Genomic DNA, 16,665 nt, shown 5'->3' on the forward strand with positions numbered 1-16,665 from the left:
TTTTAAATCAAGTTAATTTCCATATTCTACCAATATTCAAGCATTCAAGATTCAACGTAAGTCCGTCCACCTTGTGATTCCAACAATGTCACATCAAACAATTTAGTCTATCCAAGAACACGTCAAGACCTGACATTCAAAACCTTGGAGTCGTCCCATTTGATCACGCGGTTTATCACTTGGGAAGATTTTGTTCAAGAAATGATAGAATACTTGTATTTTATTCTATGATGCATTGTGCATGAAAAACACATCAACACCACCTATGAAAAAAATATATATAAGGTAAAATATATCAATTGTCACTAAAACCTACACCAATCTTTACAAGAACACAAGCATCAAATTTAAATTCTAACAAAGGCTCTAAGTAGCCTCCTTACTTATACCAGTTGCAATAGCAACCACAACAAATTGCAATTCATCCAAGCTAACCATGCCTCAAACCAGGGTATACCAACATAGATAGAACATCATGCCATCAACAAATCAACTATAAACTGCAATCAAGTCTATTTATATCCATCCTCCTATCTTAATGCAACATATCAATGCACACAAACAAGACCAACTAACAATGTTTGTATTAACAATAAAACAATGTCGTGGATATAGATAGTCCACATTTGAATCATCCCACTACAATCAATTAGGTTATCAATACACACAACTACATAACTCATAGATCCTAATCTAATGAAGCATGCAAACTCATTATAACATCAATAATCAGCAAACCAAGATATCAAAGAGCATAACTAGACACATATCCAAAAGTTCTCATTGCACCAGTAATGTCAAATCTGAAAATAGATAAAAACATACCAATTCTATCTATAGTACTTCACATAGAGGATGTGGTAAACACCTCTATTACATTGAGTCAACGAAACATACAATGACATGCAAATCCTACAACCAAATATCCTGCAATACCTCTCTCACCACTAAAGGAAAGCAAATAATCTTTTATAGTACATGATACCAGCAATTTGTATATCGGTCTACAGATGGGTTAAAGCAATATGGGACTACCTCGTACTCCTTGCGGGAGGTACCTAACTGCACTACAAACAAGGCGTACATACCATACCCCTTATGGGATTTGAAGTTGTGACCTCTATTTCAAGAGCACAAGTTCTCCACCACTAGGCCAACTCAGGTTGCACTCCATATCTCTCCCAAGTTCTTCACACTCAACCATATGAATACAAACATCCAAGACTAAAGAGAGAACCTGCAAATCATACCATATCTTCGTTCACACACATGTATCATTTTGTGTAATGTAAGATCTCCTTCGTCATTCTCAAATTGAAAGGATATCAACATCTAACATTCAAAACAAATGGAACATAGCAGCAATAGATGTAAACCTCTCATGCCAAAGGTAGATCAAACAAACCAATCATTCCCACTCAAAACCATATTCCATTTCATGTACCTCTCCAAATAAGTCCTCAAAACTAGATTCATAGCTCAAGACCAACAAGGAGAACAACAAAAAATCCATAAAACCATGCAACTTCTCAGCAAGTCCTCATAACTATTATATTAAAGACTAGCTCACATGCAAGATACAACATAAAAAATGCATCTACTAACCAAGCAAGCTATACCTCTCAGATCATTCACCTATCAAGTAAACCAAGAGAGGCATACAAGATTATCATGAGCACAAAACACCAAGCAATAAAAACTTACAATGGGTAATCTTCTCTTTAGTCTATAAGCGATTCACATCCATGTTGGATATTGTTGGTCATTGTTGTTGCTAGGATATCTTGTTGTCATTGATGTCAACATATTCCTGTGATTTGCTCTGGTGATTGTTGATTGGGAAGATCTTATGAGCTGATTTTGTTGTGTTGCTTTGTTGATCACTATTTTGTAGAGTTCAGTCTTTCCTCCAGTATATTCCTGTGTGATCAGATCTTGTGCTGAGATTTTGAGATATTGTTTGGGATGGTCTTGTGTATCTTCATTTCAGATGGTTCATGATTTGGTGGTCCGCAACTTATCTTTCTTCGTGACAGTTGCTGATTAGTTGTATTCTCGAGTTTCAGATGTTGATCGATGAAGATTTGATAAGTGGTGTTGGTGCAGTTGTTATTGATAATTCTAACGTTCTTGTCAGTGTTTCCTGGTTGTGTCCTATTTGTTCTGGTGATCCGCATTGATCATTGTGCGAGTTTTTTTTGGTTTCTATGAATCGGTCCTATTTCGTGTTATGCGGTATTTCTCGTGGTGTAGCGTGTTGCAGTTGATCTTGGTGTGATTTCAAGTGGAGTTGTGTGTTTGGGAATTTGAATTAGGTCCATGGTATGCTATGTAAATCATTATATTGGTCCAGTGGTCAATCTTTGTATCATGTGATGTAATTTTGTAATTGAGGGTTCGGGGTTTAGCCAACCTTGTTGTCAAGATTGATGAATTGTATATATAGGTGATATTGTCACGCAATTTAGGTGTCAATGTTGTGTCTGCATTATCAGAGAGTGGTGTAAGTGCGAACAAGTGATTTATCCTTCGGTATTGTGATTGTGTGGAGGTTGGTGTTGCTGAGCAAACAACTGTACTTAACTGAAACTGTAATCAAACATTCGGAGATGCTATTCCTTCGGTTCATTTCTTCCGAATTGTAGTCTGAATCTTGTTGTAAGTCAGTGAGACTTCCCTGAGGGTTGTAGCCTTCCGAGCCATTATCTTTTGAGCAGTGTGCCTGAATGCATGTGCATTCCCCATTATAATATTTCACATACTACTGATTATGGGCTCTTGGATCTTTCTACTAAAAAGAGTAACCTTCTCAACACGTGATCCCAAAAACCTGAGATCTCTTAGCCTCTCCCTAGTTTCTCTAGTTTCCATGAGCATCCACCAATCAATCCATGTCAACTTCAAATGCAACCCTACAAAATCATGAAGCTCCAAGCAAATGATTAATTCTCAAAACCAAAGAGAATAAACAAAACCATTGTCAAAGTTCCAATTGCAAAATGAAGAACACAAACATAACACCGCGATCTCGCATCTCCTCCAACGAGATCATATGCTCAAAAGAACATACCAGAAACTAACACCTCACCAAAAACTCAAGAGTCCTCCATGGCAAACCAAGATGTCACTATCTCCAATCACATACAGGTAACCAACCATTCTCAAATGGTAAATCGTCATCACTACCAAAACTTCCACTAAACCATGTAACCAAGCTATCCAAGCATCATGATTATTATCTTTTAATTGAAGATCATTTGTGTCCTCAACACCAAGAGCTCCTAAGGGAAGAGTCAAACCACAATTTCCAAACCAAGAAAATACAATATTGCACATCCTTTGTCAACAGAACCAAAGATGTCAAACTCACACTACAATTGAAAGGCATAATACAAAAACTCTACATGACACCAACAACCATTGCAAAAGACTATCCATCTTCCCAAAATTATCCATGGTTAACTACACACTACAACAACAATAGCTTAAAACCAAAATTTTGAAAAAACAAAGATAGAACACGTCATTTAACTACATAAAGCAACTACACAAAGTAATACAAAGTTATATATGGTATGATGACCAAAATAATTACAAAAGTGCCAACCAAAGTGAATAGATCTTCACAAGCATCATAAACTACAACTAAGATTGAAATGAACTATATCAAGTACTACCAAAAAATTATTTTCTCACTACAATCAACATACCAATGTGATAATGGTGTCCAACAATAAGACCTACCAAACAAAATCCACATCAAACAATTTTACAAGATTTGAACATATGTAACATCGCAAAGGAGAAATATGTAGTCAATGCTCCAATCTCAAAAAGCCCAAAAAGATCCAACCCCACATCAATATCATGCACAACAGAGAAAATCGGGAATTACATGTGAATTTTCAAGACTCAAACACTAAGATCTATCCTAGACCTAATTTGCAAAACCAACCCACATACGAGTAAACATTAATCAATAATGAACCCTCCAAGTAACCATGCAAACCTGTAAAATTCTTCATCTATAACAACCTAAATATAGTCTTATTACGTATCTATATACCACAGGTTTTGGTTAGAATGTAAAACTTGCCAAACCATCTTTGTAAATATGAAATCTACTTGAACATTCAAATATACACATCAAACATGTCATCTCAACAATGGAATGAGCACAGATCTACAAACCCGACAACTAAAAACAACAAAAATTTGCAACCTAACAGGAAAACCAAGTTGTTTAGGAGCTTATAACACATGAAACATATCGGCTCCACAACTCAAAAAGAGGTCGATGAATTATCTTCCAATGCTTTTATGTAACAATGGGCTGAAACTATGAACCCAACATAAGCACTTCATTCTATAGTCCAAATTGTTGATGTTTCTCCATGTAACTAGGATGTCAAAGGTACCCATCCAATATGAACAAACTCACTACACATGACCACAAGGTAAAAGAACAAAACCACCAAACAAGAGGATACACATATTTTAAACAAGATCTCCAAGTTACCAAAACATAACGAACTCCATAAAAATCCACAATCGTGGACTTAAAACATTCATCACAACGTCATAAGCCTTTAACAACCTTTAATTCCTTGTAGCGAATTTCCACAAGCTTGTCAAGTCGAAAAATCAAGCACAAAGGAATAAGCAAAACCAATTAATCTTCACCTCTAATACCAAATGTTGAGAAATATGTATGTTCTAATATCCAAGTTTGTGACATTCAATCTCTATCCAAATAATCAATCAAAGGATGAGATACAAGGCTCTAACTATTATAACATGAACATCTAAAGCTTATATACAAATTTGAAATTAAATTGCCTTAATATGGATTTACCATGCTTAGATGTTTTTCTCTTTATGATGCTAAAAAATAGGCTTCGTGTCATGTTTTTTAGCACTACCTCATGCGGACAATAATCAAATATTATCTAGGATAGAAGGTTCAAAATAGACCCTCCCCGCCCAAGTGCTCTTTACTCCAACTTTTGCGTGTGTGCCCCCTAAGACCTCGACTCTTGGTTCAATGTACACTTCTACCAACACGTCTCCTTCACTTGATGTTGTCAGTGCATCCCTCTTTCTAGGGATTGTGAGTGTTGTTGGGCCTCCTTTAGTGGGCTCTACCACAAACAAAGTCGTCCATATGCCCCCCTCATGTGCAACTCTCCCAATTACAGTAGATCTTTCTACTTTTGCTATTCGTTCTTCCCAGCCTATGTAGGGAGGTGTAGTACCTGTTCAAAAAAATTCTACTACGGTCGGGTCTTTGAGTGGATGTAAGGTTGTTCCTGTTGGCTTTGTTCATCCTCCCGGAGCTATTGGCATGCGAAGCTTTGCTCAAGCTGCCAAGTTTGTTCATGTATGGCCCACATAACTGCTTCAGCATCTTCCCTGTGCCAAGACTTCACCTATGATCATTTGTGGTGGAAACGTAGTTGAAAATGAGGATTTCTACCAAACCTTAGGCTTAATGTGTTGTTTTTGCAATCTCTGGCCTTCTCTTTTGAATCTACACAACTGGGTTCCCTTTTCCTGGAAGCCTATTATGTCGGGTAAGATTGAGCTTTTCCCTTGCACCAAAGGTTTCTTTATTGCATATTTTGCTTCTTTTGAGGATCATGATTTGGTCTTGGTCAAATTGGGCTTGGAGAGAACACTCTCTTTCCATTAAATCATTGTCCTCTTCTTCCAATCCCCTCACTATACCACTTCATGTGCGTCCCACTTGAATCAGACTACCAAATCTCCCCCACCAATTTTTGGAGGTCTCTTGCTATGAGGCCATTGGCAACTTACTTAGTCGTTTCTTGAAAATTGATGATTCAACTTCTCACATAGGTCATTCCATCTCTGCTTGCATTTAAGTTGACATGGACACCTCTAAACCTCTCTCGAGGGACGTGGTCCTGTTGGTATGGGATAGGCCTTGGACACAGCAGTTGGATAATGAGGGGCTCCCCTTTCATTATCATTGTTGCTTTGCTACTAGCCACTTGGCCTCAAACTAATCTCTTCTAAGGCATAAAGAAACGCCCATTTGATGAAAGAATGTTAAACAAAATCACATGACCTTTTTATGTTCCTTCATTTTTCAACAATTGTTTTTCTCAAGATCTTTATGAGTGTCTTTCTCCAAATATGGTTCTCTTGTGCCCAGATGTACCAAGTATGGTTCCTCCAACTTCATGTCCTCATATTGCTTCAAGTGCTTCCTTGCAGCTTCTACCTTCTCCTTTAGTTGACGACAATGTCTTGCCCAGTAATATTCTCCCCTCTTCAATTGTTCTTGATACCCTAATGGGGTCACCTCCTATGTCCCATTGTAATGGGGTCGCAGACGATAGCATCGCCTAGACTGTAATTCTTAAGAGGAAAGGTCCTTCTTCTATGCGCTCTTTGGGGTGCAATGAAAGAGAATTCTAATGTACAAGGTAGGGAGCATTGTCTCTCGCCAATTCCCAACTCTGGTGAAAATATTTCTCTCTTCTCGTTTTCAATCACACCTCTCATGAGATTTGCTCTATTCTCCTCGATGGCTAACATAAAATGGGTTTGAACCCTTCTTACGCATATCTAATTGAAACATTGCCTTATGTGAACTTATAATAGCAATAAACAAAGCATAAGATCACCATAAGATAGTGGCAATGAGGCACAAATCAACAACAAAAGAGCATCAATAAACACATGATTTACAAGGAGAAACTCTTGCGAGAAAAAAACTCCACCAAAAAGAAACTCAAGTATGCATTATCAACCAATAAATGTGATTACAAGACATTCACTTTCATTCTCTTCTTATCCTCCAACATGGCAGCACCTATCTACTTACGAACAACCTCCTTATGCTTCCCACCTATCCTTGTTCTTGCATAGTAACTCTACATTCAATTGGTCCTCCTTAATTTCTACATCTAAGGAGTTGTTTATATAGAATGACAAGAGCTCCAAAACCACCAAATAAGATATCCCAAAAAGGCTTTCTTCCAAACATCCCGAACCCTTGGATTGCCTCCACAACATATGAAAGGACATGGGTTTTGGCTTAAATACTTTCCCTACAACTTGGGCACCCAAACATGGAAGATAAATATTACATTTAATGTTGTAAATGACATAATACCAAGAGACACCTATTGCCTCTTCCAAGTGCCCACTTGGAGAAGCCCAAAGGTCACTCATTTTTCCACTTCCCATGTCATTAATTATATCATTCTAGGCATCCACATGTGAGGAAAACAATATTAAATAATTGTGTTCACAACCCACCTTTACCATTGCTAGTGGAACCCATCACCCCTTATGAATGTCTTACAAACAATAGTGAGATAGATATTACAAATTATATTTCCCATACACCCTAAGTGTCTTAGGACACTTCCAAAGGATGTTGGAACCATGTAATAGGATTTACAAGGTAGATGCCACCTTAATCTTGGCAAAGACAACTCCTATCTTATCTTTGGCCAAAAGAATAAAATTAAAATCGCCACCTAGAAACGCTAATTATTCTCAAACTAGACAAATTAACAAGAAACTTTCCAAAACTCTCTTCTTAACAAGATGTTCAATTCGTCTCCTGAATCTCCCCCTTCATTTTTCGGAGAGCTCTTGTTTTGAGGTCATTGGTAACTCTATCGACTACTTCTTGAAAGTCGATGATGCCACCTCCTCCATGGGTTCTACTTTTGCACACATCCTAATCGATATTGTAACCTCCATTCCCCTTCTTGGAGATGTGGTTCTCATGGTTGGGAATAGGTCGTGGACTCAATTGTTGGATTATATGGGCCTCCCCTTACGATGTTGTCATTGTTTCCCTACTAATCACTTGGCGACAGATTGTTCTCTCACATCGTAAGGGCGTTGCTACTTGGTGGAAGGAGGCTAGTGATTGATTCCTCCTGGGACGATGTTCCTCTTGTTATTGGTTTGGCCTCCTCAGACGCCGTGAATCTCTCTCTACCTCTTGTTGTCGATGTGGCCCCATCTAGCCCCACGGACCGTACTCTACTTGTTGCCCTTGTTCTACTCCAGCCTTTGGTGCAAATATTTCACCTTGTAAGCATTTTGCTCCCTATGCTGACAGCCTCGCCATGGGGATTCCCCCTCTTGAACCCCCTTGCGATGTTGTTTCAAATTATAGTATTGCTTGGACTAATGTTCCTTGACAAATGAGAGATCATTCTTCCTTCTCCCAAACTCTTCCTCGAGTTCTAGATGTTTTCTCTCCCCACCCTTGATGTGGGTTACTAGTTGTTCTGCTAGTGCCTTGTAAGTGGTATGTTTGAGCCTGTGTTGTCAATAGCTTGTTCTTGACCAATTGTTTGTGGCCTTTTTGGTATGTTTGTCAAATTTGTTGCAAAATAAAAAAACAACCGACTTGATTGAGATGGTGAGACAAAGAAAACACAATCCACTAAAAGCTTCATCTACACTTGGAAAATTTCCTTTCCACCTACACCACTTCTTCAAAATAGAAGCAACACTTTCCATGTTTATTTCAGTTTTTGTAAGTAACATCTACTTTCTACACTAACAATTGATAGAGCTTTTATTAAGGGATTAAAAATCCTAGCATTCCTTGAAAATTGACGTAGTTGCAAAGTACGGTGTTGCACCCTCCTAGATCTAAGACTCAAAAAAATACTCCTATTTTTCTTCTTGTCTCCCAAAATATCCTTATAAATTATCTTCCCTAGATTTCCTATCCCACTTCTACTGGTTTCACCAGAATATCTCTATAAAATATTAGTGTCGAATCAAGCCATGAATGTCAAGAAGTTGCACTCTCTAATACCATGTTGGGGAAACCAACATCTAAAAGCACAAATGAACCTTCCACTAGTGAACAAAATTTTGCACAATAAAATATCTATCATATAATATAAAGAGAGAGAAAATATACAATGACAGTCTTTTCATATATATGAAAGTTAGAGGAAGTAAGAAGGTAATATTGAATGACTGACTATCCTCTAAATGTGTAACACACTAAGATCAACAAGAAAGTGTTTGAGCCTGTGTCAAGTATGCATGAACTCTGTGTCTCAATAGGTGAGTACGTGTCTCAACTACATGAAATGAGGAAAAAAGCTAGAAGTCGCTAAGTGCAAACTTAATTCATCTAAATAGGACTCTCCCATAGAGTCCAAAAGCTAACTAGATATATAATGTCACTATTTCCACCAACTCACCTTTCAACCCACAATTTAGCTTAATTTTCACTTTCTAATAAGAGATGGTCAAAATCTTTGAATGAAGTTCTTGTTCATCATTTGAGCTCATTGACTCCTCTTTGATGCTCTTGACATTGGACCATCTCCTAGAATCTCCCCAATGATATTAAGAGGTTAGTATTTAGGCTTAGACAACAAAATATGTTCTTTCATATAGAAGCATTTTTTCCTAGAATCTCCCCAGTGATATTTAGAGGTCCATCTTTAGGCTTTGACAACAAAATATGTTCTTTCATATAGAAGCATTTTTTTTAAGATTCAACTGAATCAAGCTCAACTTCATAAAGCATTGAGGACAATTTAAACACCAACCTTTGCAAGAATTAAGTTATATTGAGTTAGTAAAATAAATAAAAAATCTTAGCCATCAAATGATCTCGTATTGGGAGAATGGATGAGGAGAGCCTTTGAGATCCCTATCCACTATCTGCAATACCTAAGCTAAAATCCTTTCTAAGGGATCAATTGTTTAACTCTTCTTCATCCATTGCCTCTTAAATTCCACCAACTAACGTAGACAAATTTTCTAAATGTCCCAAAATGTGAAGAGAATTTTCTAAATGTCCCAAAATGTGAAAAGAGAAAGTTTAGCACTAATCTTTCACAATCAATCGTTTCCCACCATACACCAAGCTTCAATTACAAATTAATGATACTGGAAGAGACTTTGAAATACAATTTGACACATGCGAGCATAAACCTCTCGCCAACCACTTGAAAAGAATTATCTAAAATCAAAATACTCCAAGGCAATTACAAATTTTGGTAAGCACACAAATATCCCAATATTAAGACAAAAAATTGTGTAATTTAATACAAATTGATGTTTAACCCCACACACATTAAGTAAAACCAAAAATTGGCTACCACTCCTTTAAAAAGAGTCTAGCTTCATCTATCAATCACAAACTCCCATTCACATCTCATTCCTCTACTAAGTATATGAACAAACCACTATTAAGAAGGCTCTTAGCAAAGAATTAAAGAATAATTATCACCCCTAATGCCATGAATCAAATTCTCCAAACCCTACAAAGTTGCCCAATAACTAACAAATTTCTCGATGAGATGTATCCTTGCAAGTCCAAATTTTGCATCAAACCTTTATAAAAGGCAAATCAATACAATGTTGTAAATTCAAATGGAATTGAGCATTGAATGCTCTAAAACCCCAAAAGAAGCACTTATGACCCAAAGGTATGGCATTTGCACCTGATGTCACACTAAAATTGAAGAGGAGATCCTATCATTCATGGGAAACTATTGCACCTTAGCAAAAGGCCTTGTCCTCAACAAGGGTTCCAACTGAACTCTCCTCCCTGACAACATGGTTATGTAAAGGCCCTTATGTAAATCACACTACCTTGAACCCTTCATCTTTGAGATCTCAATGCAAGTCTCTTCCCTAACACTATGGTTATGTGAAGAATCATATGCAATCACAACTAGGGTTTCAACAAACCTTTTACTAGGTTTTACCTTTGTTGAAATCCTCGAGTAGTTTTATGACCTTATTGTAGACGATTTGTTGCCTAGGTGTCCTATAAATGTGTGTTAGGGTTTGACGATTTGGGGAAGACCACTTTGTTTTATATGCTTAAAGTGTAGAATCAACCTACACAACATAATGAAGCTAATGAAGTCAAATTGAATAAAAGGAGATGCATAAATTCAAAGAGTCATACTTTTGCAATGATAGTAGTAGCAACATTGACTAGTAATTGCATATAATGCCATCTTACTTGATACAAACAAAGATGGAGCAAACTTAGAGGGTTAGACAGACATGCACTTTGTGTATGGGTATCTTGAAGTAAAATGTGTTAAGGTACTTCTTGAAGCTAATGTCGATACACTTTATCACCATATAGAAGATCTTATGGATGCATTGTTAGGAGAGCCTAAGAAGATTACTATGTCAAGATGAATGATCAATTGCAAATATTTTAAGAAGCCCACACTTTGAAGGTGGGAAGGAATTCAGTATAGATAAAATCTCAAAATGGATGATTACCTAGTTAGCTTGGGACTTTGTGATCTTGGGAATCATACCTTTCTCAGGGTTATGAGACAACTTGATGGAGCTAAATTAGTATATCTCAACATGTATTATCGTCCAATGGTTCCAAAGATTTGTGATATGGGTGTTTGGTGAAGTGGTAATTTAGGAACTTGGGAATTCAACCTAGGAGCCAAACCTTTACGAAGGTTTGAGGCAACTTGACGAAGCTTCTACTTAGTGTATGGTTTGTTTTCAAAGAAAAGCTTCTAAAGAATGGCAAATTCATGGTCAGGATGTTTTTGGTTTGATATGTTTTGTTTTCAATGACATAACCCTTAAGGTGGATGTATTAGAATAATATTCAATTATTAGAAGATAAGGCTTACAATTGTAATGAAGTCATTAGTGACATTTTTTTTCTATTTTTTAAATCTATTTTTAGCATTACATGAGTCATGTCATGTTTATCGCTTTGCACAGTTTCATCCTCCAATCTCTATATAAGGAGATAGATCAAGAGAGAACTTGGAAACTGAAATTAACTAATAGTGAAAGGTCAAGAAGGTACATACAAGCCAACTAACAAATGGATAGGCCAAGGCTACCACTAGGTCTACAACGATTTTACAAGAGGCAAGACATTAAAGCTAGGAAAGCTTTGGTTACAAGACTCATCAACATACATTAAATCAACAAAAATAAATTCATAGCTATATATAGGCCCTTAAGCAAATCACGGTATCTTGAATCCTTCCTCTTTGAGATCTCAATGCAACTCTCCACCCTATCACCATAGTTATGTGAAGAATCCTATGTGTATCGCATTTCCTTAGATCCTTGTCAATCGAATGTCAAAAATCACCCACCTCCACACATTATATATTAAGTATAAAATTATCTTAATTTCAATACAATGTTCACAATATATTATTATAATAATTAATCTTAATTTTAAAACAATGATCACTATATATTAATGTAAAAATTAAACTTATTTTAATACTTATACTATAATGATCACTATATATTAATGTAAAAATTAAACTTCTTTTAATACTTATACTATGATTTGAGAAATATATGTATATGATTGATTCGAATCTAAAACCTACAAATTATGTCATTCTTCAATCTAGTTTGACTTAGAACCTTCGAGTTTGATCCTTTACCGACTCTCCTCTCTTCTGTTCTAAAATTGAGCACAAATTCCAAGCCTTACACAAAATTGAATTCAGACGAATGGTGGGTGAAAGGAATTCCTTAAAAAGGAATTTAAGCACCGTATGTACGTCACAAATTAATTAATAATCATTTAATTAGTAATAGATGGGTAAGTGACCATGCATATGATAGTAGTTGCAACTAATGACATTATTATTTTTTGTAATTAGTAATTGATATTGAAAATTAGCTTCTAAATTTATTTTTCTTTATTTTAAGGCAAAAGATTCACTTAGAAAAAAAATATGTTTTAGTATTTGAACGATGAATGCAATCCCCTGAGGTAGGTATTTTAATATTTTACATCATTGGAGTTGAATTAAACACGATGTAGTGACAAGCACCTGCCTTTGACTTTTTGCATTTTCTGATTGTGCATATTTGATAATACATTTTCCGACTACTGTGTAGAGATTGTTTAGGGCTTTAATCAGAGCGCGATCTGTAGTGCTACCATTGGAGATTTTTTAAATGGTTACTGCTACACTCTCATGTATTACAGACCGTGTCATGAAGTTTGGACCCATCCAATACAATCTTCCTAAAATCTTGATTGAATTTTACAGCAGAAATGTTTAAATATGGTCATACAGATTTAGGCCTTGCAAATTAGCTGATAGGCCTCTTATGTTGGCATTCACGCTTGAAAATCGCTCATACTGGATTTTTTAATTTTGCCAGAATCGTTTAAAATTGTCGAAATTATTTGAGATAAAGATTGTATTGAATATATCTCTATCACCCACAACTGTATATCTGATCAGATTCGTGGTAGGACAATTCATAACTAGGCATATCAGATTGGATTCATAGTAGTTGGACAATTCATAACTACGCATCCTCCCACAATGTTGATGGATTCCTGTAAGTAAATTGCTTGCTTTATCAAATTTGTGGAGTCATGAATCTTCTCCAGCCTCGGTTCTGCTTAACATAGGCAAAAACACAGTTACTAAATTCGCACCTCCATAGGTTGTAAGTTGCAAGCTTGTGACTTGTGGGCTGAGTGAGCTTTGTTGCAGGCTAGAGGTGGTAGTCATTTGAAGTGCAGACAACTTTGTGTAAGCCCATGCAGAGGCTCATTGCAATTGTGAGATAATTGAGTTTTATTTTGCTGCCTGACTTCAAGATTCACACATTAGGGTTTGCACTTGGAGATTCACTAAATCATGTATTCTTCTGCCAATCTCGCTCTATATTTTCTTCGTTTTCCAAATTCCTTTGATTGAATGCTCTTCTATCCTCTAGCCCTGAGTTTATAATCATTGTTGAAATCTTGCATTCAAGATTACGAACACATGAAATCTGGGCTTGATCTAGAAATCTCATAGGATTAATATCTTGATCTGAAACTGAATACAAGTCTAAAATTAATACCAACTGAGCTACATTAATGTTTTATTACTTTTGAATAAATCTAACAAACTTATTAAAAGCATTATATCGGCCCTAATTTACCTGAAATTTTGGAAATGATCTTGATATCCATCTAGATGCCACCCATTTTTTTTAAAGTTAGCTTTTATTGCCTTAGTTTTCCACCTTATTAGATGTGACAAGGTATAATCAAAAAATCAATAACATCAGAATTTTGATTGTAATTAATGTTGAAGTACTCCTGACAAAATCCGGATGTAACTGAAAATGAACAATTTTGTAATCAAAATAAGTCCTATGTTATTCAAGCTGCAATCAGTCACAATGCAAAAGTAGTTTTGATATTAACCCAGATGTAATCCATTATAAACCCAATTTAACAACTCATGAGATAGAGCATCTCAAATACTTCATATTGTGAACCAGGGTGCATCCCAATGGATAATCTATCAAACCATAGTGCCTTGACACCACCATTGTGTGTTATATTCAAGATTTAGTGTCTTTCCAAACTCTTAAGAGTTTATTGTGAGTCCTCCTTTGTGCTAGAATTTTAAACCAAGGATTAAGGCTTATCTGCATTGCCCACTTGGGCATGGAAATCATTTTTATCATCTGTGTAAGTATGCACATAAATATATAAATTGCTATCAGTATAACCCATAGTAGTGAAAATCGTTTAGGGAAAAAATTGGCAAACCAAAAGTATAAGATTTTTTGGAAAAATCGGCAAACCAAAAGTATAAGATTTTTTGAAAAAATCAGGAAAAAATCGAATTTAAAAAAACATAAAAAATTGTAGAAAAAGAGAAAAAACTATTTTTTAAAATAACTTCAGGGCATTTCCATAGCATAGAGATATAAAGAGCAAATAAAAAAGAGTTTGACCCGTGAATTGTAGAGAATATTTTTTTGTTGTTCATATTCATATTACTGATTACATAGGCAAATAATCAGTTAACTTTTTAAGAGGGCAGTCACTAAATACACCAAATAGTTGTCTAAGTCAAATCAAATATTAACTAAGTCTATGAAGTAACTGAGATCAAAAGTTAACAGACAAATACTAAAAGTGAAAGCCATTTTGAAGTGATCCAAGAATTTCATTGTGATTGAGGCAAGGAGTTTTGTAGGGTTAATTCAATATTTTAGAAAGCTTATCAAATCATATTCCACAATTGCAATGCTTTATATCATACTAACAAAAATCATTTGGAGAGAAAATCGGCAAACCAAAAGTATAAGATTTTTTTGAACAAATGGGTAAAAAATTGGATTTTAAAAAATCGTAAAAATTTGTAGAAAAATAGACACAAACTAATTTTTTTTTTTAACTTAAGGGCATTTCCATAGCATAGAGATATACTGAGTAAATAAAATAGAGTTTAACCCATGAATTGTAGAAAATAGAATTTGTTGTTTATATTCATGTTGCTGATTACATAGGAAAATATTCATTTAACTTTTTAAAAGGGCAGACACCAAATACACCAAATAGTTGGCTAAGTCTATGAAGTAGCTGAGATCAAAATTTATCAGACAGAGATCCAGCAATCATTAAGAATTTAGTAAAAGTGGAAGCCATTTTGAAGTGATCCAAGACTTTCATTGTGATTGAGGCAAGGAGTTTTCTAGGGGTAGTTCAATATTTGAGAAAGCTTATCAAATCATATTCAGTTTATCAAATCATATTCCATAGTTGCAAAGCTTTATATTCCCTGATGGCAATTGGTAAGTCTTTTATATGGGGTAGAATTCAACAAAAGGCATTTGTTTAGCTGAAGTAAAAGATTAGCAAGTCACTGGTTTTGGCAATACCTAGCTTGCAACTACTATTTTAGGTACAGACAAATTTTACTGATTGCGTGTTGGAGGCTCTTTTATTACAACTCTGTAAGCTTGTTCATTGTCATTCAGATTTATTACGTGGAGCACTTTAGATATATTGCTCACATAATGAATTGTATGTCTTTGTTCGAGCAAAAATTAACTATATCAATTATAAATTAAAAATCATATATCTATATCTACATATATTAAATATGTCTTTGAACGTTTAGTGTTGTGGTAGAAAAACTCTATTGGTGAGGTAGCCACCAAGGTTCAAACCCCTACTAGGCCATTGAGCTCATGGGTTTTCTACCTTTGTTGGGTCGTGTTGTGACCTTTTCACACATCGCCCCATTGCTAACGGGGACCCCCTCTTTTCTTGCTTCTTGCGTTGGTTAGTTTAGGGTTTTGGCATCTTAGCAAGCAATTTTGAGTTTCTCGTGCCCGAGTTTCGCAGTTTTGATCATATGCCTAGTGTCATTTAGGGTTTTTGAAGTTATAGGATCAAGCACGTAAAGTTGAGATTTTAAATGATCCTAAGTTTGAGTAAGTGTAGACCTTTTGAGCGTTAACGTGTTTTTGAACGTCCACGACAATGATTTTAAAGTGCTAAAGTATTCCAGGAACTTTTGGAGTTGTTTTCTCACTTAGGACGTTATTCAAGTTGATTTTGCACTTTATCCTGATAGGTTTCCTTATTTTTCGCTCAAAAATTTTGGCAAATATGCCCAAGTCCAAATAAGATTATCTTGAATTTTGAAGTTTCCTAATGATTTTGAGTGGAAAAATCATCATTTTCCAAATGAAAATCCATATTCTAAGGGTTAAAAGGTCAAAATTCCACACTAGAGATGCTTTTCCCTTCATATTCTTGACTACCCATGATTTTCCCCACTCAAAATCCAGATTGGACATGGATTTCCCCTGAAATCCAGACTTGCCTCATTTTTCCACCACTGTGAATCCATACTAGGG

At 35.7% G+C, this 16,665-nt stretch overlaps 1 protein-coding gene across 5 annotated transcripts in view; it reads right to left on the reverse strand.

The window, feature by feature from the left end:
• Window positions 1–16,665, reverse strand: part of LOC131055291 (lysine-specific demethylase JMJ32) — a 65,727-nt gene that overhangs the window by 16,413 nt on the left and 32,649 nt on the right. The window contains exon 4 of one of the 5 annotated variants that reach the window (XM_057989817.2): window positions 1,182–1,237. The exons of 3 other annotated variants lie outside the window; for them this stretch is intronic. In XM_057989817.2, coding sequence (XP_057845800.1) covers window positions 1,197–1,237 — 41 coding nt within the window. In that variant the 3' untranslated portion in view covers window positions 1,182–1,196. Of the gene's footprint in view, window positions 1–1,181; window positions 1,238–14,410; window positions 14,476–16,665 lie in introns of those variants that run through there. One more of the 5 variants, XM_057989816.2, reaches the window with a different exon arrangement.

The sequence above is a fragment of the Cryptomeria japonica genome, chromosome 2, assembly GCF_030272615.1.
Source record: "Cryptomeria japonica chromosome 2, Sugi_1.0, whole genome shotgun sequence".
Lineage (NCBI taxonomy): Eukaryota > Viridiplantae > Streptophyta > Pinopsida > Cupressales > Cupressaceae > Cryptomeria > Cryptomeria japonica.